This window comes from Gadus morhua, chromosome 23 (genome assembly GCF_902167405.1).
Source record: "Gadus morhua chromosome 23, gadMor3.0, whole genome shotgun sequence".
NCBI lineage: Eukaryota > Metazoa > Chordata > Actinopteri > Gadiformes > Gadidae > Gadus > Gadus morhua.
Genome location: NC_044070.1, coordinates 11,223,108 through 11,249,541, shown reverse-complemented (window position 1 = coordinate 11,249,541; position 26,434 = coordinate 11,223,108). Strand labels below are relative to the sequence as shown.

Sequence of the window (26,434 nt, the reverse complement as noted above, 5' to 3'; positions counted from 1 at the left end):
TAAATGGAGGACTTCCCTTTAAACATTTAGCTGGAGAACATCCCTTTACAACACAAGAACATCCCTTTTAACACATACCCAGAGAAAATCCCTTTCAACACTAACCTGGAGAACATTCCTTACACACTTGGGGACCATCCTTTTAAACACTTGCCTGGAGAACATCCCTGTGAAGTTTAAAGGGATAGTAAGTGTTTAAGCTTTAAACACGTTCCTGGAGATCACTGGGGACATGAGTGTCTGCCCCTTGAGAGAACCCGATGTTAACCGTCCGCTGAGGACCAACCCCTGTTTGGTGAACACTGCAACGGGAGTCGCTGAGGGGGATGTGTCTTGGATTCGGCAGGCTGTTTCTATGGTGCTTCTTTTTGCCTGCTCCTTATGACATGTCTCTGTACTGCCAACCACTACCTGCTGCTTAATGACATCTGATCTCACTGTAAGCCTATTTCAATAAAAGCATGTGGCAAATTACTAAAATAGTATGTAACACTACGACTAACACATCGGTTGAGCATGTGCCAGATTCTCAATGAGCACACGTTGGAATGCTTATTGTTTGAATGTGATATTGAAAATATTATTATTATTTTCAGGCGAAACCTGAAGGCTGTGTATTTTTATCCAAGCACCGCCGCCATAGCAACATGTTGCCAGTTGCCACATAGCAGTAAGCTGAAACTAGGAAATGACAAGTGTGCACAAACAACATCAAACACTTATGTTGCTGCCAGGAAACCTCCACAAAATGAGAAAGAAAAAAGAAAGAAGCACCGAATGAGAGAAACGGTAACACAAATCAAAAAATGTATATTGCCAGAATAAAATATATGGAACTGCCCGTGCTGAATTGGTCATTCAATGTTGCGTGAGCACCATCTACTGTTTGTTGTGTGAACGACATGTATTTTCTCCTTCTTCCACCACGAGAGAGAGATGTAAACGTGTCCACACCTGTCCTACAACAGTCAAATCGATATGTTGTTCGAGCTGCCAGCCATAAAACTACCCCGGCATCGACCTCCCCACTATCTACTATATTTTATTACTTCCTGGTGGTGGTCATGACTCATGCATAAGATATATAGGCCAACTACCTGTCACACAAACACAGTCAACTAATAAAAACATAATTAAACATTCTATACAGCCTATTGTATTAGTGAATGGATAAAAGGGGTTTTGTTTTATTGTCTCCCTTGCCATAACTAAATTATAAACCATGCGTGACGGTGGGTTTGAATTATATATCTTTTATATGTATTTTTGGTAATTTTGAAGTCACTCCTTTGCATACAAATAAAACAGCAGAGTTTATCCGTCTTAAGGCCAAATACCTTTCTTAATATCAGAAGTCTCATGCTGTTCCCCTGTGCTTGGCCAGTTTAATGTTTAACATTTACTCGTTGTGTCCAGAATAAACTGCTGTGTAAACATCTTGTTTGAGGTAACTTGAGTTCAGCGTTAACCATTAAGCAGAGAGGTTGTTCAGGGGAAAGAGTGGTGTGATCAACACACTCACATACCTACACACACACACACACACACACACACACACACACACACACACACACACACACACACACACACACACACACACACACACACACACACACACACACACACACACACACACATACACATACCTAGACACACACACCTAGACACACACACAGACACATATGAACATAAAATTAGCTACACATACTTAGACACACACACACACACACAAACCACACTTAGACACACAGACACAAACACACACACAGCTAATGTAGGGCAGGTACTTTGGAGTCTGCAGGGTCAGTGGGGGTCTTACACAGACGTCACATTAACAGTAGAGGATTATTATTATTATTGAAGGTCTGTTATGGATATTCTCAAGGGTTCTAGGAAGAGGGAGAGTCTGGGTCCACTAGAGGGAGAGTCTGGGTCCACTAGAGGGAGAGTCTGGGTCCACTAGAGGGAGAGTCTGGGTCCACTCGAGGGAGAGTCTGGGTCCACTAGAGGGAGAGTCTGGGTCCACTAGAGGGAGAGTCTGGCTCCATAGAGGGAGAGTCTGGCTCCTGGAGGGAGAGTTTGGGTCCACTAGAGGGAGAGTCTGGGGCACTAGAGGGAGAGTCTGGGTCCACTCGAGGGAGAGTCTGGGTCCACTAGAGGGAGAGTCTGGGTCCACTAGAGGGAGAGTCTGGGTCCACTAGAGGGAGAGTCTGGGTCCACTCGAGGGAGAGTCTGGGTCCACTAGAGGGAGAGTCTGGGTCCACTAGAGGGAGAGTCTGGCTCCATAGAGGGAGAGTCTGGCTCCTGGAGGGAGAGTTTGGGTCCACTAGAGGGAGAGTCTGGGGCACTAGAGGGAGAGTCTGGGTCCACTCGAGGGAGAGTCTGGGTCCACTAGAGGGAGAGTCTGGGTCCACTAGAGGGAGAGTCTGGGTCCACCAGAGGGAGAGTCTGGGTCCACTCGAGGGAGAGTCTGGGTCCACTAGAGGGAGAGTCTGGGTCCACTAGAGGGAGAGTCTGGCTCCTGGAGGGAGAGTCTGGGTCCACTAGAGGGAGAATCTGGGTCCACTAGAGGGAGAGTCTGGGTCCACTAGAGGGAGAGTCTGGGTCCACCAGAGGGAGAGTCTGGCTCCATAGAGGGAGAGTCTGGGTCCACTAGAGGGAGAGTCTGGGTCCACTAGAGGGAGAGTCTGGGTCCACCAGAGGGAGAGTCTGGCTCCATAGAGGGAGAGTCTGGGTCCACTAGAGGGAGAGTCTAGGTCCACTAGAGGGAAAGTCTGGCCTCATTTAATGAAAAATCACCTGACTCTTGGGTGATGTTTGACAAACGGCAAACGTGTTTGTTATTATTGACATCTTATCTTTGCCCCTCCCTCTTGCCCTCTTTCGCTCTCTCTCGCACACAGACACACACAGCACCATCCCCCCTAGAGAAGGGCTGTGATTGGTCGGTTCTCTCTTACCTGATCCTGAGGGTTTCAGAGGGCTGATTGTACCGTCACGACAGGCAGATAAGAACACACAAACACACGCACACTTACTCACTCACTAAACCACCTTATATTGGCCCTTACTTACCTTAACCTAACCTCATTCATACCTTTCCATACCAGACCCAGACTCTTGCCATTACTTTCCTGATCCACCTCACTTGACTTATTAAGTTTAACCATAACCTAACTTAACCAACGTAAATCATGCCTTACCGAACTACCTCATTACCTTGCATTAACCATAACTTACCCTAAAAACCTACATTAACGATAACTTAACTAAAACCCCTCACCTTACATGAACCATGACTTACCTTAAACAACTTATATAAATCATAACTTAGTTTAAGGACCTTAAATTTATCATAACTAACCTTAACCTCCTTATTTCAGTCAAGTGTTGTGAATTGCAAAGTCATGAACACAGACACACATGCACACACACACACGCACACACACACACACACACACACACACACACACACACACACACACACACACACACACACACACACACACACACACACACACACACACACACACACACACACACCCATTTGTGTTAGTCTAACTGGGACAGCTCTAGTTGGAGGCCTTCTGGTCCCTATAGCCCCACTTGCTCTGTGACCTCACTTTCGCTCCACCAGCCCTTTTCTCCTGCCTCACTCTATCCCTCCCCAGTTTCCTCTCCTCCCCCATCCCACCTCTCCTCACTCTCTCCCATCCCTCCTCTCCCACTCTCTCTCTCCATCCCTCCTCTCCTCCCTCTCCCCCAACCCTCTCCTCCCTCCTCATCTGTCCCCCCCTCCCGCTCTCCAATCCCCATGCATCCTCCCCCCTCCACCCCAGGTTAGTGCTTAGAAATATGGGGACAGGCAGGGGACTTCATCGAGCATCAACGTCCAGCTAGCGGTCTAGTCTAATCTCTGGTTAATGCGTACTGTCTCCACAGTGCGGCCTAGGTATCTATATACTATCTCCACAGTGAAGCGGTCTAGTAAAGTCTCTGGTTATCTATAATCTCTTTCAACAGTGAAGCGGTCTGATCTAATCTCTGGTTATCTGAATACTCGCTCATCAGTGAAGTGGTCTGGTCTAATCTCTGGTTATCTGCTTACTCACTCCACAATGTTTATAACCACCTCATAGACACGGTCTAGTCTATGAGCTGGTTATCGCTATACTCTCTCCACAGCGAAGCAGTCTTTTCTATGAGCTTGATGCGTGTCGGGCGTTCCGGTACAGAATGGATTTCTTTGAGATCAAACTACAGCCAATCAGAGTGCAGACAGGTGCTCTGTGAAGAGAATAATGAACACCATGTGATGATTGAGCTCAACAAACAGGATGAGTGAGAGTTCACGGAAATACATTCATCCGGGCTAACCTGACGGGGGACTTACAGACATCAATCAACAGCAGCACTAGACAGTGCGGAACAGGGAAATAAGAAATTACTTTAAATAATCAGCCTTATTTTCAGCCTCACAAACATTTGAGTTGTATTTAAACAAAAGAAGACACGAGTGATTAGAGGACAGCTAAATTAAAAAGGGGCATTTGAAGAGACATGTTTAGTAAAGTTCTTTCTATGTAATCCTGAAGATGCCCTTCTGTTCTGTCTGCAGGCCCAGTCTGTTAAATAACAGAGTTCTCAGTCCAATCACACGACCAGTCCATAGCTCTCCCCCACACAGAGTACAGACAGCCATCTGAAACAAGGACTCTGAAATATGTAGGCCTATTGGTTAAAGTACAGATATGCCTTGTAACTTTCCTCTCTGGTGGCCAGGGGGTATGTAAGATGACTCAACAAACCTCCAGTTGTCTGCAATGGACCACTTTCAAGATTTTAAATATTTAATTTGATCATTGACCTAATATCCTGCCAAGCAATTAAAACAAGGTCATTTACTTTGTGGATCACCCATCAGTGTTTATTTTATTAATGTTTGCATGGTGCTTGCCGCCGGGGTGCTACGTGAGCTGAACCCATTTGGATAGGCGTGTCTTGTTTTTAACGCGTTATCGCACTGATAGCAGTAGACCTTCCGTACTTTCAAAGTTCATGGCAGCCGCCGGCTTGCAAAACAAACCCATGGTTCTGTCGGAAAACATCCGAGAACAACCCCTCTGCCACGCCCCTCTCAGGTGAACTCGGGTATGTAAACAAGGCCAGGTGTGCCGTCGCCCCGTACACACGGCCTAAGCCTGCTCACGTCTCTCCACTAACCTACTACCCTAGCGTACTGGTTTACTTTATCGATTTTCTGCAAGATCTTTACGCATTTTTCAGACCTGCAATCGCTTGATATTCTAAAGTAAAAATACTTAGTTTTTACTTTAAGTTAAAATAAAAATAAATCTCTATGTATAGGCACCCAAGTTAACGTATGGTACATAGCAGAAGATCACAGATAGGTCTATCGTCTGTGATAAGTTCGTTTAATTTGCTTCACTATTTATAATGTAGTTGTCCCGAGTAGAAATCCGGGCCAAAACAGTTGAATATCTGCAGCACCGGGCACACCTGCACCACCTTCACCTGACCCTCCCCGCGAGCACCGACTACCGAAAAAGCTCGCCTGATCATACCGTACGAGCCGGAGGAGGCGTGGTCAGGGGTGACACGTCAGATCACCCGCCGCGCTCTGATTGGCTGACGATCCTCACCCGACCCAGCTGTGATTGTTTTGTGCAGTGGGAGCAGAGTCAGTCTGAACATCGATCTGAGCTGAAGACCCCCTCGTCTCTGCTAGTTGTCTAAAGGAGAGTCAAACAACAGTATTAGTATTTCGTTTGAGACCAAAGAGAACCGCCGACACTCTCTCCACCAGGTTGCGGAAGAAGAGAACCGAGGACTGTGTCTGCAACATTAGACATCCAGGTAGGCGCCCAGCTCCACTTCAAGCTCTGCACACTTCATGCTTCTTTACTTCTAAATACATTCAGTCCGTTAGCGTGGGGCTCAATATGATGTCCAACACGGCCCAGTCCGGTCACTTTAGATCTAGACCAGCGGGTACCGACTCTTTTTGTGACTTTGCCCCCCTCCAGTCGTGCCAGACCCAAATGCCCAGACTAGAAGACCACTGCTGGACGTGTTCCTGTGCGCCTTCTCGGGGGGACTCTGAGGACCGGGTGGTGGCTCCGAAGGCCGTAGACATGCTGTCCATTATCACGACGGTGCTCCGGGGGGCCTACGGCTCGCTGCACAGCGACCGTGCCGCCAACCTCCTCCGGCGGGGTCTGGTTCTGTTCGCCGTCGGAGTGTTTCTGGCGCTGGTGCTCAACCTGCTGCAGATCCAGAGACACGTCACGCTGTTCCCTGAGGAGGTGATGAGCACGCTGTTCTCCTCCGCCTGGTGGATCCCTCCTTGCTGCGGGACCGGGGCCGGTAAGTTCGTTTATTGCAGGAGATATGTTGATATACATTTCTAATGATATTTATATATATATATGAGTATTCTAAGAGCCAAGTTGTGAGTGCTATTTAAGTGAGACTCGTTGGGCTTGCAGTGGGGAGGATCTGAGAAGTGGGGAGCTGTTTTCAGAATTTTAATGTAGAGAATATCCGTATAATAAAGGGACAACATGATATGCAAAGGTTAAGTATTTGCTAAGTCTCTGTGCTTTTGTTAGGTTAATATAAATAGATATACATGTATAATAGACTCCAGTTGTTTTGTCCGGGTGCTCAATGAGTATGTCCTTGCCTGGTGTGTACAGAAAAAGCCTTCCTATTGGCTCCAATATAAAACTACCGTGCACGTAGCTGCGTAAGCAGCTCTGTGATTGGTCGCTTTCATAACGGGTGAGGGAAGTGGGCGGAGCTTTCCTCCCGCCCGTCTGGATAACAAGGAAGTCCATATTATGCAAAAAAAGCTTCTGCCGAAAGCGAAACCCATCTTTACATGACAATAAATGTTAATAATACAAGTAAATATGTGAATTTATTTTTACATTTGTTAGTATTTGTGTTTCGCTGTGTAATAGGACAGTATTGACTATTTTGTATGTGGGCTATAACAACATAAACAGTGTTGTTTGATATATGCGTGTATTAATTTACCTCTAACTTTTTTGACTTGACTATTTTAACATTTTTGGTCATTATTCTTTTTTCTAAACAACCAGCTTTAAGTAATATCAACCTCTTTCCTAAAACTAAAAGAAAAATGGAATAAGATCTCAGCGGTGGCCAACTCCACTAAAGCAGCCAGGAACTGCTGAAAATTATGCAACTACAGAGACGGCTCGTTTATGCAGAAGTGAAAGTGATCCTGTGTTAACCAAAGACTGAGGCGTGACCTAACGCACAGTGGTTGTCTGTTCCAGCTGTCATCGGCCTGCTGTACCCCTGTATCGACAGCCACCTCGGGGAACCCCATAAGTTCAAGAGGGAGTGGGCGAGCGTCATGCGCTGCATCGCAGTGTTCGTGGGCATCAACCACGCCAGTGTCGTATCCTTTCACCCAGAAACTCAGTCACGACTAGAGGAACAACTGTTCTTCAACATCTGAACAACATGTGTCGTGTGTCTTGCACAAAAAGATTCTGAATTGGACTGATATTCTGCTTGTTCCTTCATTTATTATTTAGCTGTTAAGTCTCTTGCTGTTAAGTCTTTCTCACTGTTGTTCAGAATAATTGTATATTAAACGTCTGTTAACCTGGTTCACATAGAGTTCTGAAACTCCCTGAAGCTGGTTCACAACAATGTTTACATTAACTGTCAAACCAGACGCTCTAAAATCGGAAACAATAAATTCACAGCTGGAAACGAGATCTAAATGACTGAAAGCAGAACGACCTGCTCCTCTCCTCCTAGTTGTACTGTAGGTCTGCTTGTGTATTTGCCCCTTAACCTGCTGTCCTACAGAAGCTGGACTTTGCCAACAACGTGCAGCTGTCCCTCACGCTGGCGGCGCTGTCCCTGGGCCTGTGGTGGACTTTCGACCGCTCCCGCAGCGGCTTCGGCCTGGGCATCACCACCGCCTTCCTGGCCACCGTCATCACACAGCTGCTGGTGTACAACGGAGTCTACCAGTAGGTCCCCTTCCATTTTGCTTGCTCTAAAAAGGGCCCGCTTTTTGATGACGTAATGATTGACCTGTTTTACTGGTTTTATCAAAAAAAGTGCTGTGCAAGGCAAATACAAGAGTGGTGACCTATTAGAAAAAATGGCCACATTGGCTTTCTTAGGTGCAGGTTATTGGGGGTCATCAAAACTTCCACAGAACTCAAGTCACTGTCGCAAGAGCTAGACGTGCAGGTAGATTTAAAGAGAATTTCCCGCATAGTTTCTATAAATCTGATCCTAGTAACCTTCAAATAATGTATATTACTATAGTTACCTTTTAAAAAGTGTGGTCCAATATCTGTAAAGAGTCTGTAACTATAGTTACTAAATGGCATGTTGTGGGTTGTCCTCAGGTACACGTCACCTGACTTCCTGTACGTGCGCTCCTGGCTGCCCTGCATCTTCTTCTCTGGAGGCGTAACCATGGGCAACATCGGCCGCCAGCTTGCCATGGTAACCACCTGCCACTGACATTCATGTAAACTAGCATATAATATATGATTTCCGATTCTTTTACTAATGACTTTAGTGACCAAAATGGTGATCATTGTCACGGTAACAACAACATCTGTTGTCATGGAGACATTCATGTTACCTGCTCCTTAATGACCTGTCTCTGTACTGTCCATCCCCTACCTGCTCCTTACTGACCTGTCTCTTTACTGTCCAACCCCTACCTGCTCCTTAATAACCTGTCTCTGTACTGTCCAACCCCTACCTGCTCCTTAATGACCTGTCTCTGTACTGTTTAACCTCTACCTTCTCCTTTAATGAATGTATCTCTATCTCACTTTGAAGTCACTTTGGGCAAAAGTGTGAATTAAAAACTAAACATGCATCAAACCAAAACAAAGGTACAAAAGTCACGTTAAAAAAAAAAAAGTCACACAGTTTCAAAGTGTCTTAAAGTGGACCCCCAGTCGGTGGAAGAGTTAAAAAGTCCCTTTGCCACTGATGTCTTCATTTACCCAGAAGCCCCGATGTGCCCCGCTTGAGGCGTGACACCAGATTAACGGCACTTGTTGTTTTCCTCTGTGGCTGTCGCTACTGCCCCCCTCCCGTTGTTTGTGTTTGGAACAGAGAAGGAATGTTGGCTCGTGTCCTTCTCCCTCTCTCACTCCCTCCTTCATTCCCGCTCTCGTTCTGCCTCCACTTGAATCTATAGAAATAGGTTTCAAGGCCGATGGCCTAATACAGGAAGCTTGTAGCTGCTCGAGTGTTAAAGCTGTTAAAGCTGTGAGTCGCTGTTTAAATATGAACGTTTTATCAAGTGTTTCCATTTCTCTCTGCTGACTCGCCATTTATAATTTCCTGCAGTCAGAGGAAGTGAAAGACCAGCTGTAGTTTGTAGTGAACGGAGATGAGCCTGACTCCCTTTTGGACCAAGGAGCAGCTGGACCAAGGCCAGTGTTCGGTTGGACTAAATATATCCCCTGGTTGTTGTTCCAGTAGGACATTTAGGGACTATTCGGAACATGGGTGTGCTTAAATCTCCAAGACCATCTCTTTCTTTACAGAAAGGTTTTCAACCATTTGCAAGGGGGCCATGAACCCAGCAGAACTTATTTTTCTGTAGACCAAGCTCCACTTTAGTTGTGAGACCCTGTGGCTGGTTGAGCAGGATAAGATAGTCTTATGGTTAGGGTTATTATTCCCAGTGTCTGCAGTTTACCTGGGAGCATTTCCTGAGAAAGATGCCTAAGATACATGCTGAGAAATGTTATTAACCTGCTGTGAAAAAGGTCAAAAATGTACTAGCAATTGAGTCATTGAGTCGGTTCAGTTGGTTACCAGCGTCTGCAAAGTGACTAAATTCATTGGCTAGAGGGTCGAAGGGTGGGGCGATGACGTCATCGTTTGCGTTTTAGGCGTCCACACGAATCCTAACACGAAACCGCATAGGTCCGGATAGATTTGAAACCACCCTCGGACATGGTGTCAGAAATGTGCGGTTTCGGGCACCGGATTCGCCGGCTCCGTCTGGACGGTCGGCCGAACCGCCAAAAGATCGGCTCTGTCAGGACGGGCCTTAGTGGTTACGGGGTTACGGTCCGGTCAGCTTTAACTCAGTGGTTAAGGTGTCACGGTCCTAGTTAGCTATAGCCCTACTGGTTAAGATGTTAAGCCTCCATGTATTTTTGTGTTTTCAGGGTGGAGGGGAGAAGCCACACATTGACTGATGACTGAAGTCTCTGTCTGGACGTCGCGGAGGAACTACCACACGGTGACACGGGAGAGAGGAAGAAGAAAAAAGGACTCTGAGTTGCTTGGGCCTGTTCCCCCCTTTTCCCGCCCACCCACCATAACGTGCCATGTTTTCATCTCTACATCACCGGGGCTAGCCTCCCCACCCCCCCACCCCACCGGCTATAATGGGAGACAAGGATCACCAATAGCCCTTCACAACCACAACCATCCACCTCTGAGTGTATGTGTGCGTGCACGGTTGTGTGGTTGTATCGCTGGAGACGAAGCTGCCATGGTGTATTCTTATAGACATAAGATGGTTATAAAGGGAAAAAGCTTCAAGGTGTGGTCCTGCCTGTTGTTCCCCAGCAGGTGGTGCTGTCGTTCTCTGGGTCTGTTTTCAAACGGCAACCTGAAGAAAGTAAAAAAAAAAAAAAGACTGACGTTAGTGATCCCAAATATGCATGGAAGTGATATATTTAATATATAAAGTGAACGCCCCCTAGAGGTCAGAGTGCAGTGTGTTTTGGTGGCATGTGGATATATTCTAGAGCAGTAGAGTGATCCAGCGAGGTTATATTTTGGTTTTATTGGCTTTAAAGGATTGTATTTGGAGAGAGAGAGGGTCGTCAGTATATTGAAGTATTGTGAGGCAGAGCTTTACGTTTGGGAACGGATCGTTTCATTGGTCTCCGGCCTTTCCATTCTCACCAATCACTTTCCCCATCTCACGTGTCCACCGTATTCTGGTGAAGACGGTGAATGAATAGTGTTTAGGCTATGGGAACAGTGTGAAGGACAGGGCCCTGCGCGGCTTCCTGGGACATTTGCAGTCTGTGATTGCCTTTTGTATTATAGAATTTAGTGCTTTTGTCACTACGATATTTCAGTTTTATCATTTGTAAAAAATGGTGATCTATTTTGTGCGTGTGTGTGTGCCTATATGTAATCAGACAGGTATTATCCAACCACGTCTTGGTTTGATGGAGAGTGTCGCTTCAAGCATCCAGTAAAACAGCAATAACACCAGTGGTTTGGAAACCCTTTGTCAGAATAATTGTTCTTACATTTTTGCCCTTTTAGTCAAAACACCAATGAGTTCTCTCACCATAGGGGAACTAAAGATGTTAAACTGTGTCAAACTGATATAAACTTCTCATAGTTCACATACAGACAACAATACAGATTTGTTATTTTGTACTTTATTTTGCATTGTGTGCCAGTAGGGGAGGTGTGCCCTTCGCTGCTGGTTCAACGCTTTCATTCATGTGTGCGGACACAAAGAAGCTTTATTTTCCGAGGTGGTGAAGCACCTTTTGATTGTAACGTGTTAGAGTTTATTTGTCTGCTATTTCAGTTGTAGCCATTTTTGCTACCTTGAATTCAAGTGAAAATAAAATCCTACAAGGAACACTCTGCTGTGTCGTTTACTTTAAAAAACAAATACAAGGCACCTTATGTTAAGTTTGTTTTTTCTGCTTTTCTTTTGCATGATTTTTTTTATCAACTCCTCCCAGGCCAATTCACAAATTCCATCCAAACCAACTTTTAATGATTCCTCCCTACCCAAATAATACAATGTATAATTATAATATGTATAATACAACTGCAGTAAGGCCCCCAAAGGTGTAACACAATAGGTAGGCATGTTTTACCATCTCCTAGATTATTATCCAATAGTCATGACGCCTACTTTATTTTACTCTGCACCCTATTTTCACATAGACCATGTGGTCGAAAACAGGGCTATTTCTCATACTATTAAGAACTCCCATTTTATTACCAGTCAGTCAATAGCTCGGTGAGAAGAGCATTTACCTCCAAGACAGAAGGTCCATGGTTTGAATTCCACCAAATGTTTTCTGAAAATCTTTTTATTTATTTCAAATCTCTTAGTGATAGTGAATATATTCTCTGATAGATGGTGCCTATTTTCTGCAAGATATTTCCATCTCCAACTCATGGTACATGTTTGTCAATAGCTCAGTGAGTAGAGCACTTGAGTAGAAGGTCCTTGGTTTGAATCTCACCAGGTACCTAATGGTGTAAGGAAACAGCTTGTCTAGGTGGACTGCTAAGCAATGGTCCATAACTTACGGCAGTGAAGGCACACTCCTTGAGTCTATGGTCTAAAATGAAACAATGATGTACTACTACCAAAAGAGCATGCACCATCCTTGCACACACATGGCGTGGTTGGAACTTTGGACTTTGGGGCCGTTGAAGCTATTTCCAGCATTCTGGTCTAGGAAATGGTTTTGTAAAAATAAAATCTGGTTAGGTCAGGTCAATCAGGTTGAGTACTTCCAGCAGAAGAGGCGCTTTGGTCTGACAGGGTGCCCTATCTCACACTGTGAGGGGATTGGCAGAAGGGTCGCAGTTCTGCTGAGTTAATAACCTAACGTGACCTCCAGCAGTGGCCACTCTGAACCCACCATTTCCTTTGTTTTCAAAAATTGTGCAACATCAGGCGGATGCGTGCAGTTGCGTGCTATACACTGGTTATTGCGGCTTGCAGCTATTATTATTATTAGCATTAGTATAATAACCTACACAGCCTGCTAGCCATCACTAATGCAAGAAGCCTAGCTTAGCATAGCAACTGTAGATCCCCTCGATCCATTTTCAATACTTCCCCAAGAGAAACTAAACGCTACAACCACCTCTCCATTGAGACAAATCATATATTAGCACCATAATGCTCCTCTGGCGGTGCTAGCTGCTAGCTGCTAACAGGCTGCCACTGGCGGGTTGAGTTTTCCCCTCTTTTGTCTAGTTGCTCGGTCACACTCTCTACACCCATTATATAGTCTTCTGTCGTCCCTTCCCTCCCTCACCCCCTCCTGTTAACTTCCCCCCTAACTGTCTGCAGGGGCGGGGCTCTGGTTAAACCACAGCTGGAGTGACAGTTAACCTTTCTCACACAGCGAATCATCCAGGACAAGAGGCAGGAGCACTGTACACCTCTGTTTCTGCGCCTCTCTCTCTCTCTCTCTCTCTCTCTCTCTCTCTCTCTCTCTCTCTCTCTCTCTCTCTCTCTCTCTCTCTAGCTCTCCCCTCTGTCCATCTTACACCTGGCTATCCATCCATCTCTCCTCTCTATCTGTCCATTTCCCCCCTCTCTACTCATACATCTCTCCTCTCTATCTGTCCATCTGCATCTATCCACCTCCTCTGTTTATGTCTGTTTAGCTATGTGTCCGTCTGCTTCTGTCTCTCGGTCTGTCTGTGTATCTCTCTATCTGTCAATCCTTCTCTCTATTTCCATAAACGTCTCCTTCTATCTGTACGTCTCACTCTTTCCCCACTTACTTTTGCTACTACTACTGCTACTACTCCATATGATACTCTGTTACCTCAGAGCAACTGGGAACCATGCCAATTTCCTGCCTTGATACTCTCCTCTCCCTCCCTCTCTCTCCCCCCTGCCTCTCTCTCCCCCTCCCTCTGTCCAACCTTCCTTTTCTCTCCCCCACTCCCCCTCCCCCCCTCCCTCTCTTCATGTTTTCACACTAAGATAAAGAGATTGAGGAAGAGGGGAAGAGAGAGGGAGGCGGTTGAGGGACAATGCTTGCCTCTCAGAGGGAAGAGAAAGTAGGCCTAATAGTCAGCCAGGATTATTGTGGAATACCCCACCCTGCTGGTCTAGCTTTGTAATATCCCACTGTAATGAGGATATAGAGGAGTTGAGTTGTGGGTTTGAGCGTACATATCGGGTGTCGCCAATAGAGGTCGCTATTGGTCCTTCGATGATGTACAGTCTATATAACAGGCTGTACTGTCCCCTAGTGGCGAAGAGTAGTAACTCCGTATTATACATGCATCTATCTGTCTCATATTACGTATGGATGATAGTGAAAAGGTTTTAATGATTGAACAGCGGACAGCGGCAACAGTGTTTATTTTTAATTAAGCAGATATTAGAACACATGATGGAAATGTCCTGATAGAGAGAACATCAAACCTTCAGTTATGTTAAGATACTGGAAGAGAGACACACCGCCCGCTATAATAGATTATGTGTCTCTCTGCAAGAGGAAAGAGTATATCTCTCTTCTATAATAGAGTGTGTCTCACCACTATCGTTAAATTGATCCAGCTGGTTTAGCCTAAAGATAATTATACAGAGAGACAATCAAACGTTGTCCTAGCAACATAATTGTATGCGCTTATGCTTTTTTTAGCCAATGCTCTACGTTAGAGGCCTGGTAATTTACTCGTTTTTGTGTATCGAACCAAACTTATACATGTGTATTACAGATCGAATTTAATTTGGGGGTATTGGGGGACCCAGGGTATTGGGGACACCTGTTGTGTGAAAGAGAATGGTCGCTCCTTCCTTAAAGTCATCTATCCTTAACCGGTCAATTCTTTACCACAAATAGCGCGCACCTGCGTGCTCTTCTTGCCAAACCAACATTTCTAGGGAGTTTGACAAACTAAGTTGGCCCTTAACAATGGTGCCTTTCGAGACACTTTCACCTGCACTGAATCACACACACTTCCGCAGAATATAGCATGGACACCTGCTCCTGAGCGCACGGCTGGGTTAAACCGTGTGTGTGTGTGTGTGTGTGTGTGTGTGTGTGTGTGTGTGTGTGTGTGTGTGTGTGTGTGTGTGTGTGTGTGTGTGTGTGTGTGTGTGTGTGTGTGTGTGTGTGTGTGTGTGTGTGTGTGTGCATGCGTGCTGGTGCGTGGGTGCGTGGTGATTATGGGAAAGTTGCAGGGCTGTAAATGCTGGGTGAGCATCGCTGTCATAGTTCAGGACCGTGAAATGGGACTAATCCAACACATCCATGCGGGTAAAACCAACTCAGGTGCGCCGGGGTGAAAGGTACGCCCGCGCACAAGCGCTTTCACGAGATGCCTGCACTACTCTGGCCCGTTAAAGCGAGGAGCGCGCGATACCACACAAGACGAGGGTCGAGTGACGCGTCAGGGCTGACCCCGTTCCCGATAATTAAAGCTGGACCAGAAATAAACAACCTAAACGGTTTCTGAGTCCCTTCCTGAACACTATCCTGCTGGCCGGACTAATATCACGTTATATCGCTCATATATGAGGCCGTGAATGCATGTCTTTACTTCTCAGTTGCAGTCGTACAAAGAAGATAAATCGCAGCATGGCGTGGCTTTAAAAAGTGTGAAATAACTCGGATATTGGAAGGAAATTAACCGTGCCTTCAAGCCAAGGAGTTGACTTTTGGAAACGGTTTGGTTGGTCGTCCTGGTGGTCGGCTGGGCGACAAAACAACCCCCTACACCAACCTCCCTGGATAACTTGAGACCACCCTGGTTCGCCACAGACCTCCTGGTCTGCTGCAGCCCCCATATTTCGGGTCGGGTCTCGGGACAGCAGATGCGTACACCTGTCCTCATTCCACTTGTTGTCTCTCCCTCATAAACCGTCGCAGGGTTGGACAGGTGCACGAGGCATGCTTACCATCCTAACCCCGCCAAACATCCCGGCTACAAACACAGCCCCCCTAGAGCGCTACCACCACCACGACCAACACCACAACATCCTTCTACTGGCTCTACACAACCTCAGTGGGGATGCACACCCACTACTTCACTAACACCGCCACTGCACACCACCACCTCCTCCTCCTCCACCACCACCACAAGCTCCAACACCACCACCATCAACATCTCCTCAACCCTCTTCCTCCACCACCACCATCAACATCTCCTCCACCACAACAACTGCACCACCACCACCACCACCACCAACTCCTCTTTCTCCACCACCATCAACATCTCCTCCATCACCACCAGCACTGCACCACCACCACCACCACCACCTCCTCTTCCTCCACCTCAACCACCATCATAAACATCTCGCAGACCACACCAGCTACTCTTCCTCCACCTCCACCACCACCTCTAACACAAATAGCTCCCTGGTGGCACCCACTCTTTCCTGTCACGCGAGTAGGACGTCGTAGTGACAGGACCGGTGACACCATCCCAGGGACCCCTGGGGCACGAGGCTGAGGACAGGTAGATCCATCTGCCCGCGCGACGCGCCTAACGGCACCGCTCACGAGATCAGACTGAACGGTCCCTTAATATCAGGCGCGTCCGTGTGCGGACAGGTCAGATAGGCACGCGCCCCGTTGTCTGACTCTAGGACTTGATTGATGCGAGCATTCTTCCATATCCACTTGTAGGCCCACATCTTGGAAATTACATTTTAATAGCAAAACGTGTAACTTGCCCGATATGAATTATGGTATGACCCAATATTAAACAAATTTTCTCTTTTTAATGTTGCCGAAATATTTAGCCTATAATATTGTATTCCAAACACTGTATTTTACACGTTTTATAAATACAATTAAATTGAGCCTATAGACTTTAGTTGAGTCACTTTGTGTTCAGTTTTAGTTTATTTATTATAATTCCAACAGCCCCAGAGTTTGATGACTTTGTACACACAATGATTGTCCCATACGGCCTGGCAGACCTACCTAAATAATAATAATAATAATAATAATAATAATAATAATGATACATTAGTATTAAACTTATTAATAATATGGTTGTTTATTACTTTAAAGTATATATATAATAATAGTTACTTTTTTTCACTCTCAGTTGGGTTTAAAGAAATTGTGCTGAAATTACTTCCTGTCCAAACAAGAAAATGCCTATAATTCTGCCTTTATCATTACATGTTAAATTATACCTTATTACAATAACGATTATTTAAAGAAAACAAGGTTTTAAATATTCAGAGGGGGGGTTGCTCATTTTTTCAAAAAACCCTACATGTAGAATTACAGTAGAATCCTGATGTGTTTACTTTCCCTCTCCAGCATGTTACAGTATGTTGATCCTGTTGACAAAGGCCTCGGATAGCTTCCCATTAGGATAAGTTTTGTCGCTATGGGAGGGGGATTTAGCAGGGTCTTTCAGCTCCTTCGGGGGGCTGTTTGGTTGTTTGTGCTAAATTCGATGATCTGACTGTGTGGAGATATTCAACCCCGATCCCTTAAGAACAATCGCGCTTCAAACGAGCCTTGTCTCCGGCACAGTGATCAGACGGATTAACTCCTACTATTAAAACCTGCAAGAGGCTTTCTAAAGGACCTGCCGGGCCCGCTTCTCAACACGAGGGCTGCTCTCCGAACAAAAGACGACGTCGATAGAGAGCCTCGATACTCCCAGCCCCTACAGATCAATCAGATCGATAAGAGCCAGGGCGACTAACACCATGATAGAGTTGCCCCAGCTTCAGTTAATTTGAAAGTGATACAAGCTATAGGCAGCACGCAATTAGGCCTCGTTATTGTGATCAAGGTCTGCTCGGTCGGACTCTAAAGCCAGGTTCAGGATTTAGTCCACGGACACACAAAACCAAAGAGCTCGGGCTACAACCCCATAAGATGTGGTGGAGACGTGTTTTCACGGGCCGGGAGGAAGGGATGAAAAGCTGACGGAGAGCCGATATGTCAGCAGACAATTCATCGGGAAAAGGGGAGAGAGGAGAGGGGTGAAGGAGCGGGGAGAAAAGAGAGGACAGAGGGAGGAGAGGGGAGCAGAGAGAGAGGGAGGTGGGAACGCAGGGAGGGGAGAGGAGTAAATGCGAGAGGAGGGAGGGGAGAAGAGAGAGGGAGAGGGCGGAGGAGAGAGGAGACGGGGGGGGGGGGGGGGAGGAGGCCCTTGGATCGGAGCTCTGCACAGATCACGGCGTCCATTCACAAATCCGGCTCCGCGCGTCACCCTCTGTAGTGGCGGTTCATCTCGTGCAGCTACGGGGTCCCAGTGACGTCGACAGTCAGATGGAACTGGGTGAGGAACCCAAGGACACACGCATGCGCAGTCGCTTGCTGAGGCCTATAGTGCTGGTTGGTATAGAGCTCTAAACAGGAAACCAAGCGTGAGCGATGCATGGTTAGAATACACCTCTGCATTGAAAACCACTGGAGGAGTTTTAATGCGTTTATGAGTTTTTTTCAGCTTTAGTGACATCGCACACCTAAGCCACGTTGCTCATAGTAGTCATGTACACATTATAGCCTACTATTCATTGTTTTACACACGTTGATGGGCCGTACCTGCATCTCGTGAAATGTTGTTTTATTTGACCATCCTTTGAGTAACAATCATGGCCTGTTAGTTTTTAGCCTACTAGTCCCACCATGATATTATAAAACGCATGAAAAATAAAAAAAATTAGACTAAGGGTTGAAGAGGGAATGATTTGATCAGTAAATGTGATTAATATAGGCCGAACCAGTTTTTTGACCTTAGTAATTAATTGTAAATTATAAACGCTAGCCTACAGATTGCGTTGCATGCGGACGGGTTTAGTTTAGGGTAGGCCTATGTTCGATTCTATAGCCTAATATATAATCATGGCCAAATTGAATTATTAACAAAAACACTATTTTGGTATATGTTCAAGCCTATATCACATTTTTAGCAATCGATTACAATGAAAAAAACCTATATTTTTTAATATGAAGCTTAAAAATGTTATTTTATGTCTCCATGTCTGAGAAGTGGTTATACATTTCTTCCATGAATCCAAACAGGCCTACGGAACGTCTTACGTATTGTTAGTCATCTTAAAAAGATATAGCCCATTCAAACCCATGTATTATATTACATTCAGCCACACAGCCCGGCTACACACACCTCTGCCTACATATTTCCTACCTCATATATTTAATGATCAGTCAAGAAATGCTCAATGTAAGAGCAAACTAAAGATCTGAGGCCGTGTGTGTGCAGGTCGAGGCGTGGTGATCGGCAGTAGGTTGACCTTCATTAACCCTCCTATACCTCCGATCATACCTATCGATCTGCTACACTAAATACTCTCCAGCTGAACCACTCCAGGCCCATGGCGAATGAATAACCCTGCAACAACAGCAAGCTATCTGGACTAAACCTACCGCAAAAAAACTATTTACTATGGCAAATAACTTAGACCTAGTGCTTTCTATATAAATAGGTTTTCTAATAAAATAGCTCCTTAATAGTGGCATTATATGGTTTTACTCTCTCGTGAGCTATTACTCAACTAAATACAAATAAAACTAAAACTATAATAATTCAAGTTTATGTTGATTCTATCCCGACTAAAATATAATTTCAAAAGTAAACCATGTCTTATTGTAGATCCTAATCTGGTAGATCGTCCGCCTAAATGACGGGTCTGCCTGCGTAAGGACTAACCAAGTGCGCAGACCCAGTGAGATGTAAACACGGTGTGGACGCAGGTGTCATGGTATACTGTCCTTATAACACATCCATGTCTGTGCGTCTTGGAGTATAATTCACCTGCTCTCCTGCGTCTGACAGCGCGAGGCGGCGGGGGGGTCAGGGGTCATGCTCAAGCAGTAGCAGGCATTGTCTGTCGGCGAGCATAATCTGGGTTTCCCCCACACAAGTGAGAAACAATCGCAGCATGAGAACGGCACGTCTTATGACACCTTTCACTCTCCCTGGGACGGCAGGGCGGTTTGTGTGGAAGTTATAGTTTAGTAGATGACTGGAGCCTCTAAACCGTGGCGTTGGGTCGGGGGTAAGTGCTGAAGGACCATGACCCTGCTAGTCCTGGGACTACGCAAAGACAAAGGCAACCCCTAGCTGAATTGTCAAAAACATATCGGCCACTCACTAAAGCCACATAATAGTGGGGCTTTGGTGAGGAAAATATACATAAAAGGAAAAGAAAATCAAAAAATTAAAGTAAAGCTTTAGTAGGACAAATAGATGACCGGCGTATAAACTACCCACAATACATAAGCTAGTACAATAGCCAAAGCTTAAGTTATTTTCAAGATCTAAAAGAAAGAAGAAAGGGGAAGGCCAAAATTACAAGAAAACGTGATAAGGAAATATGAATGGTGATTCCTAAATTATACTTAATATAAGGTGATGAATTAAATATCAATCATAAATGTTTGTCAATCATAAAATTCCAGACCTTCGGGAGAAAAGTGGGTCTAATAGAAACGAATCTAAAATAAAATGATGAAACCCTTATCTTTCTTCTTCACTTACTTGTACTGAGCCGGCCCGCCGCGACGCCCCTTTACGCACGGCCAAAAGAGCGCGCGCTTCCCGTGAAACCCGACCACTGTTGCTTTCTAGGGAGAGACGACCGCGAACCAAGTGTTGGTCAGCAAAAGTTACTCAAAGTTTTGTGTTTGGCGCGACTCGCTACCCTTCGCACCGCGCTCCAAACAAACTGTTTGCATCACTGATTTCCTTTAAAGGGATATGGACCCAATTCTGCCTCGGCCGAAGCCGTCACGGGACGCTGGACGGCCGGGGCCTTTGCATTCAAATGAGCTCCAGCAAGCCTGCTTAACTCTGCTTAATTGGTTTTTCTTTTTAGTTTGTGGCATTGTTTTCCCTTGATCCCCTGGAAGCGTAATATAAGATGCCCGTCTCTATTGCAACGAGGGAAGCCTAGGGTAGAGTTTGGGAGAAGTTGGGTGTCAGTGGAGGTGGAGGTCGGCCCACTGCTTCATTTGAACTGGGTGGGAACCCCTCTAAAACCCTCACGGTAACGTTGAAATTAGTTTTAAACACGTCAAAACCAAATACATCATCAACCGAGTCAAATACATTTACATTTAAATACTCACATATATGCCTAGGCACGTTTCAAACAATAAGGAAACATTGTGTGTATATATCTGCAGATTGTATTCCATTAATTTCAATTCACTACAGGCATTAATGTTATGTCTTTCCCATATATAATTTGGACTTCAATATATTTACTATATCGTCTTTCGTTCGTTTTTCTGTGGGTAAATTAAATCCCTCCAAAAATTATAATAGGTGGACAACTAACAAAAACGCGCAAATTAAAAAAAGCTTTTACTTTTCAGTGGAATTCATACGTCTCTCCTCGGCGTGGTGATGCTGGGATATCTAGTGTCACAGTCACGTGCTTAGCATTCGGCCACCCGATTGGCCAAAGGCACGTGTCTAGGATAACGGTCCTCGACGTCACTCGGGGGCTCGTATTGAAAATAAGAAGAAAAGTCCAGAGTGAGAGTATGTGAGCATCAGTCGAAGCCTCTTTATTTCGCCCCCTAGTTTAGTTAAGGACGCCTGCTGGAGCGCAGTGGTCGGGGACAGCACCCCAGTGGATGCGCAAATGTAAAAAGCTGCAGCGCACCGGTGCCACAAGTAGCTAGTGGAATACAACATAGAGCCTAACTATGTTTTCCTTTGAGGACACTGGCGCGCGGCTTGGCATGGTGTCCTTATTTCCACTCACTCACATCTGAGTTCATTATACCTTTGTTTTTGTTTTTAAAAGCAGACATAGGCCTATTTTTATTTCTTTTTTATTTTAAGAAGTACATCTCCCGTTTTTTTTTTGACGAGTTGTGTTTGCAGCGAAACGGTTAACGAGGGAACCCTGGAAAGTACCGAGCTATGGAAGAGAATGATCCCAGTAACAGAGAGGCGGCGGCGGCGGGGGAGTCCAACAGAGCCATCCTCCCCCTCCTCCAGGCGCCCGGGAACCCGCAGGTCCCGCACAGAGTCACCAATTTCTTCATCGACAACATCCTAAGACCGGATTTCGGACGGAAGAAAGAAGGGACCCCAATCCGCGAGGAGGGCAGGCTGAGATCCAGGGAAAGCCCAAGCCCCGGTGCGCCTCCTCGGACCGAGCAGGATGAGCAGGGGAGTACAGTAGCGCGAGGGAACCAGGGACCCGCCAGCCCGCACACCCTCCCCACCGCCAAGAAGCCCGCCATAGCCCGCGAAGCGTCCCCCAAGAGCCGCGTGGAGAACGCAGACCAGTGCCTAAGCTCAGACTCGGACAGTTCCCAGGCCAGCTCCAACCCGTCGGCCAAGCCGCCCATGCTGTGGCCCGCCTGGGTCTACTGCACCCGCTACTCCGACAGGCCCTCATCAGGTAGGCTGCTCACCCCAGATACCCCACTGACCCACAAAGCCCTGACCGAGTTTCCCGAGGAGTAGAGAGTAGAGCGCACTAGAGGGAACAGAGCTGGGGCGGCAGAGCGATAGCAGGAATACAGAGCAGAACGGTGCCAGGACTAGGCTAATGAATACAGATAAATAAGGCCTACTTATTGTTATGTTCATGCGTGTTAAATATGTGGAATTAACCTCAGCACCGGCTTTGAAAACGTTTGGATAATTTGGTAAATTAGTTTTAACGAATATAGGATTTTTCTGGGAATTGGTTGGATTTTCAATTGGTCAAAAGTTCCCGAATAATTTTTTGCAATAGGCTATACATTCTTGAAAATTGAGTTGATGCAAAGTTTAAAATATCGTGAATACGTATTAACGGAACACAGGCCTATACTGTTATCTATCCAAGCATGTTTATGGAAATACATAAACTCCCCAAAAATACACACGACACTCAAAACGTATCCTTTTAGCATACAATTATCGACGAAAAAAAGGCACAAATTTACATTATTTTTGAGGAATAATTACAGCGATCTAAGGAGTTAACCAGTGGAATGAATGCGATACTTGTGGTGGATTTAAAGACAGACGAGTTCAGTTGTGTTGTCAGGCAGCCCAGCGTCCTGGGTGAGATCATTAAACATGCGTAACGATATTCCTGGCTCAGCACTCCTTTCTGAAGCCAGGGCTCCTGAAGTCATGAATTAAGTAAGAAATGAATCAAATAAGTGGGGCCCATACGTGGTAGGCCTATTCTGAGGCTTCTGTGAGTAAAGAACAGGGTGTTCTCATTCATTATGTAACCATAGTAGTAGTAGTAGTAGTAGTCATACGGAGTGGCGTAGAGCAGCTCTACGCTCCTCCTACAGACGTAAATCCTCAATAATACAGTCTCTGAAATAAACGGAAGATGGCTTGAACAGTCATCGATCAAACTCAGTTGTTGTTGTTGTTAGTGCATGGTTTTGCTTTGGAAACGTAAACAAACATGTTAGCTGTGTGTGGATCAGAGCAAGCAAGGCCTTCTCTGATCCACACACAGCCTGTTGACGTAGGCTGTGCTCTGGTCTTGTCTGTAAAGACTCTTTGGAGGGACGCCGTCCATCCAGTTCTGGAGGCTCAGTTCATCTCTGTTTTACTGGACCCATGGGTCGCTTTGGGCCACAGCAGTAGGCCTCGTAGTAGTGTGGTTACGACGCTCTTCGACATCATCTCCCTGTGTGTTTACGCACGGCGCGTCGCAGCCAGGCAGGAGGCGACCGCCTTGTTCGTTTGAGAGACACAATACGATAGGAAATACGCAATGAATATGATTTCTTAAATGACTTTTATGAGCAAAAAGGCTAATTATATTATCCAAACGAATTTGCCATGGCCGGAACAGGCAAAAAGCCGTGCGATTACCGTATCAGCCTATCGAATAGGCTGACACAATGAAACAAACAACGTTATTAACACGGTTTCTGCAAATGGCGATTGGCGGCCCTTTTTTAAAAAACATTCCCTGACTGTTTGTTTGTGTTGGTTCCCCCCAGGGCCCAGATCTCGAAAACCAAAGAAGAAAGCAGCCAGCAGCAGCAGCAGCAGCAGCAAGGAAGACAAGCGACCACGGACGGCCTTCACAGCGGAGCAGCTGCAGAGACTCAAGACCGAGTTCCAGACCAACCGCTACCTGACCGAGCAGCGGCGGCAGAGCCTGGCCACAGAGCTTGGCCTGAACGAGTCCCAGATCAAGATCTGGTTCCAGAACAAGAGGGCCAAGATCAAGAAGGCCAGCGGCACCAAGAACACGCTAGCCCTCCACCTGATGGCGCAGGGATTGTACAACCACGCCACCACCACCACTAAGGACGACAAGTCCGACAGCGACTGATTGGACGAGATCTTATGAAGCCTACAATGCAATAATTAATCAAAGGGCCAGTGTAGAGTAGGCCTACATATACCAGCATCAATTGATTGAAACATATATAAATAGATATTTCTGCAATATCATGTCTATAAACAGAGGGTGTATAAAGAAAGGTGTTCACTATGTCCTACATGCTCACCACGCGTCGTTTTTATACTGTTCCTACTCATCGCTCTTCGTTTCATTGCATCTGAACTGGCACTGGACGCCTCGACCTGTCAGTGAGGTGAACAACTCGCTCGAGTCCAAAGAAGATTTCTGCTGCATCCAGGCAACTGTGAATTTAAATAAATGCTCACCAGATTTTATTTCCATGGTTGTTGATTTCCTCGTTTTTGTTTTGATGTACAAAAAGGACGCAACGAGCAAGTCTTTTACATGTCACGACTTGCAGACAAAATTGGCAGAGTAAGAATTTTGATAAATGTTTTTAATACTCAGAAACTTTATAATCATGTACAGGCCTATCGCATCCGAAGACATGGGCCTACGTTTTTTCTAACATGCCAATTAACTAAAAAGCTTTTAGTTAAAAAGCTTTTAAATCTTTAGAAACAGCTTCTATGTGTTGGTATCATAGCTTCGAAACTAATGTAATTTCTGTTCAAAATGTTTGTTTTTTCTCTGTGTCCTACCAATGCAGCTATTATAATTTTTGAATAGCAATATATATAATTTTGTAGCAAGATGTTTTGGATGCTGAATGCTGCCTGTAGCATATTGACAATGAGGGCGTAAAGTCACCAGAATATCTTCACAAATCTGTCTCTATATATACATTTTATTACACATCCATATATCATAAAAGCTAATTTGTTAGTGTCTGTATTACAAATGTTGAAAATCTCTTATTGTTGTTTAAAGGACTTCCTGTGTATTTATATAGATTATATTGAGAAAAAGATTCTATTGAACGCCCAGCGTTGCTTTAGAGTAGATATCTGGTGTGCTTGTTCCACTGCAATAACTTCTTCTTTTGGGAATGGAAATAGTAAATGGGGCCTTTTGCATGAAAGCTGCAATTTGTTGTACATGGGCAACTAACTGTGTTTATGAGCCTGGTGGAACTCTGTGTGTAGGTTGAGCTATGGTTCAGACTACATCTGGGTGTAGGTTGAGCTATGGTTCAGACTACATCTGGGTGTAGGTTGAGCTATGGTTCAGACTACATCTGGGTGTAGGTTGAGCTATGGTTCAGACTACATCTGGGTGTAGGTTGAGCTATGGTTCATAATACATCTGGGTGTAGGTTGAGCTATGGTTCAGACTACATCTGGGTGTAGGTTGAGCTATGGTTCAGACTACATCTGGGTGTAGGTTGAGCTATGGTTCAGACTACATCTGGGTGTAGGTTGAGCTACGGTTTGGACCAGATCTGGGTTTAGGTCGAGCTATGGTTCAGACCAGATCTGGGTGTAGGTCAAACTATGTTTTAAGACCAGATCTGGGTGTTGATTCAGACTACATCTGGGTGTAGGTTGAGCTATGGTTCAGACCAAATCTGGGTTTAGGTCGAGCTATGGTTCAGACCAGATCTGGGTGTAGGTTGAGCTATGATTCAGACCAGATCTGGGTGTAGGTTGAGCTATGGTTCAGACCAGATTTGGGTGTAGGTTGAGCTATTGTTCAGACCAGATCTGGGTGTAGGTTGAGCTTCAGTTCGGACCAGATCTAGGTCTAAGGCTCAGATGAGTTTCAAATTGGATCATTACCAAAATGTGAACTTTTGCCTTTCAACGTGTTTTGTTGTGCATCTGCAAAAAGTGTGTGTGAATTAAATTCCACCAAACAGAACACACTTTGCCTTAAAGTTCCCACGAGAGCTTTCTATGAAACAGAACTGTGCCCAATCAGAGAAGCAGAATCCTTCGAATGCAGACTTTTCAAGTTTATTGCCTTTATGAAAACCTGCTGGTACGACATAATGAATTTACCCATCAGCGTATATCTATCTATATGAACATGTTTAAATAAAGTTACAACACAGAGTTGTAGAACACAATGCTATTTTTATTTTATGTTGAAGTATTCTTTGGTATGAATGTACATAGTTTGTATCATGTATTAATTGTGTAATTAACTGCCTCCTGGAAGCAGGAACCGTAAATAAACCTTGAAGATTATACAGAAAAACACACTGGCTTCTTGAAACACCTCAGTGTTAAGGGGGTCGGGGAGAAGATCATTGCAATAGAAATAAAAACATAATTAGAAAAATACAATCATTATTTACAACGCACACATTATTGTAAAGAAACTATTCTTTATGGACACACAATCCTATTAAGGGGCAGTCTAGTATAAATAAATAAATAAATAAATAAATAAATAAAT

The 26,434-nt window shown here is 45.2% G+C and overlaps 2 protein-coding genes across 4 annotated transcripts; both read left to right on the top strand.

Moving 5' to 3' along the window:
• The first annotated feature begins 5,210 nt into the window (after positions 1 to 5,210).
• Positions 5,211 to 11,674, top strand: insig1 (insulin induced gene 1). Its single transcript, XM_030348866.1, has 6 exons — positions 5,211 to 5,877; positions 6,048 to 6,387; positions 7,329 to 7,453; positions 7,873 to 8,039; positions 8,427 to 8,526; positions 10,224 to 11,674. Exons 2-6 carry the CDS (start codon positions 6,063 to 6,065, stop codon positions 10,251 to 10,253), a joined length of 747 nt encoding a protein of 248 aa, XP_030204726.1. The 5' UTR covers positions 5,211 to 5,877; positions 6,048 to 6,062; the 3' UTR covers positions 10,254 to 11,674.
• A 9,610-nt stretch (positions 11,675 to 21,284) lies between these two features.
• Positions 21,285 to 26,102, top strand: en2a (engrailed homeobox 2a). 3 transcript variants are annotated; one of them, XR_003974775.1, is made up of 3 exons: positions 21,285 to 22,162; positions 23,724 to 25,179; positions 25,214 to 26,102. XR_003974775.1 is itself a non-coding variant. In XM_030348864.1 (2 exons), exons 1-2 carry the CDS (start codon positions 21,676 to 21,678, stop codon positions 24,059 to 24,061), a joined length of 825 nt encoding a protein of 274 aa, XP_030204724.1. In that variant the 5' UTR covers positions 21,285 to 21,675; the 3' UTR covers positions 24,062 to 26,102. The 3 variants fall into 3 exon arrangements, 1 of the variants encoding a protein (XP_030204724.1); XR_003974774.1 differs by having other exon boundaries at positions 23,724 to 25,315; positions 25,452 to 26,102; XM_030348864.1 differs by having other exon boundaries at positions 23,724 to 26,102.
• Positions 26,103 to 26,434: the final 332 nt, after the last annotated feature.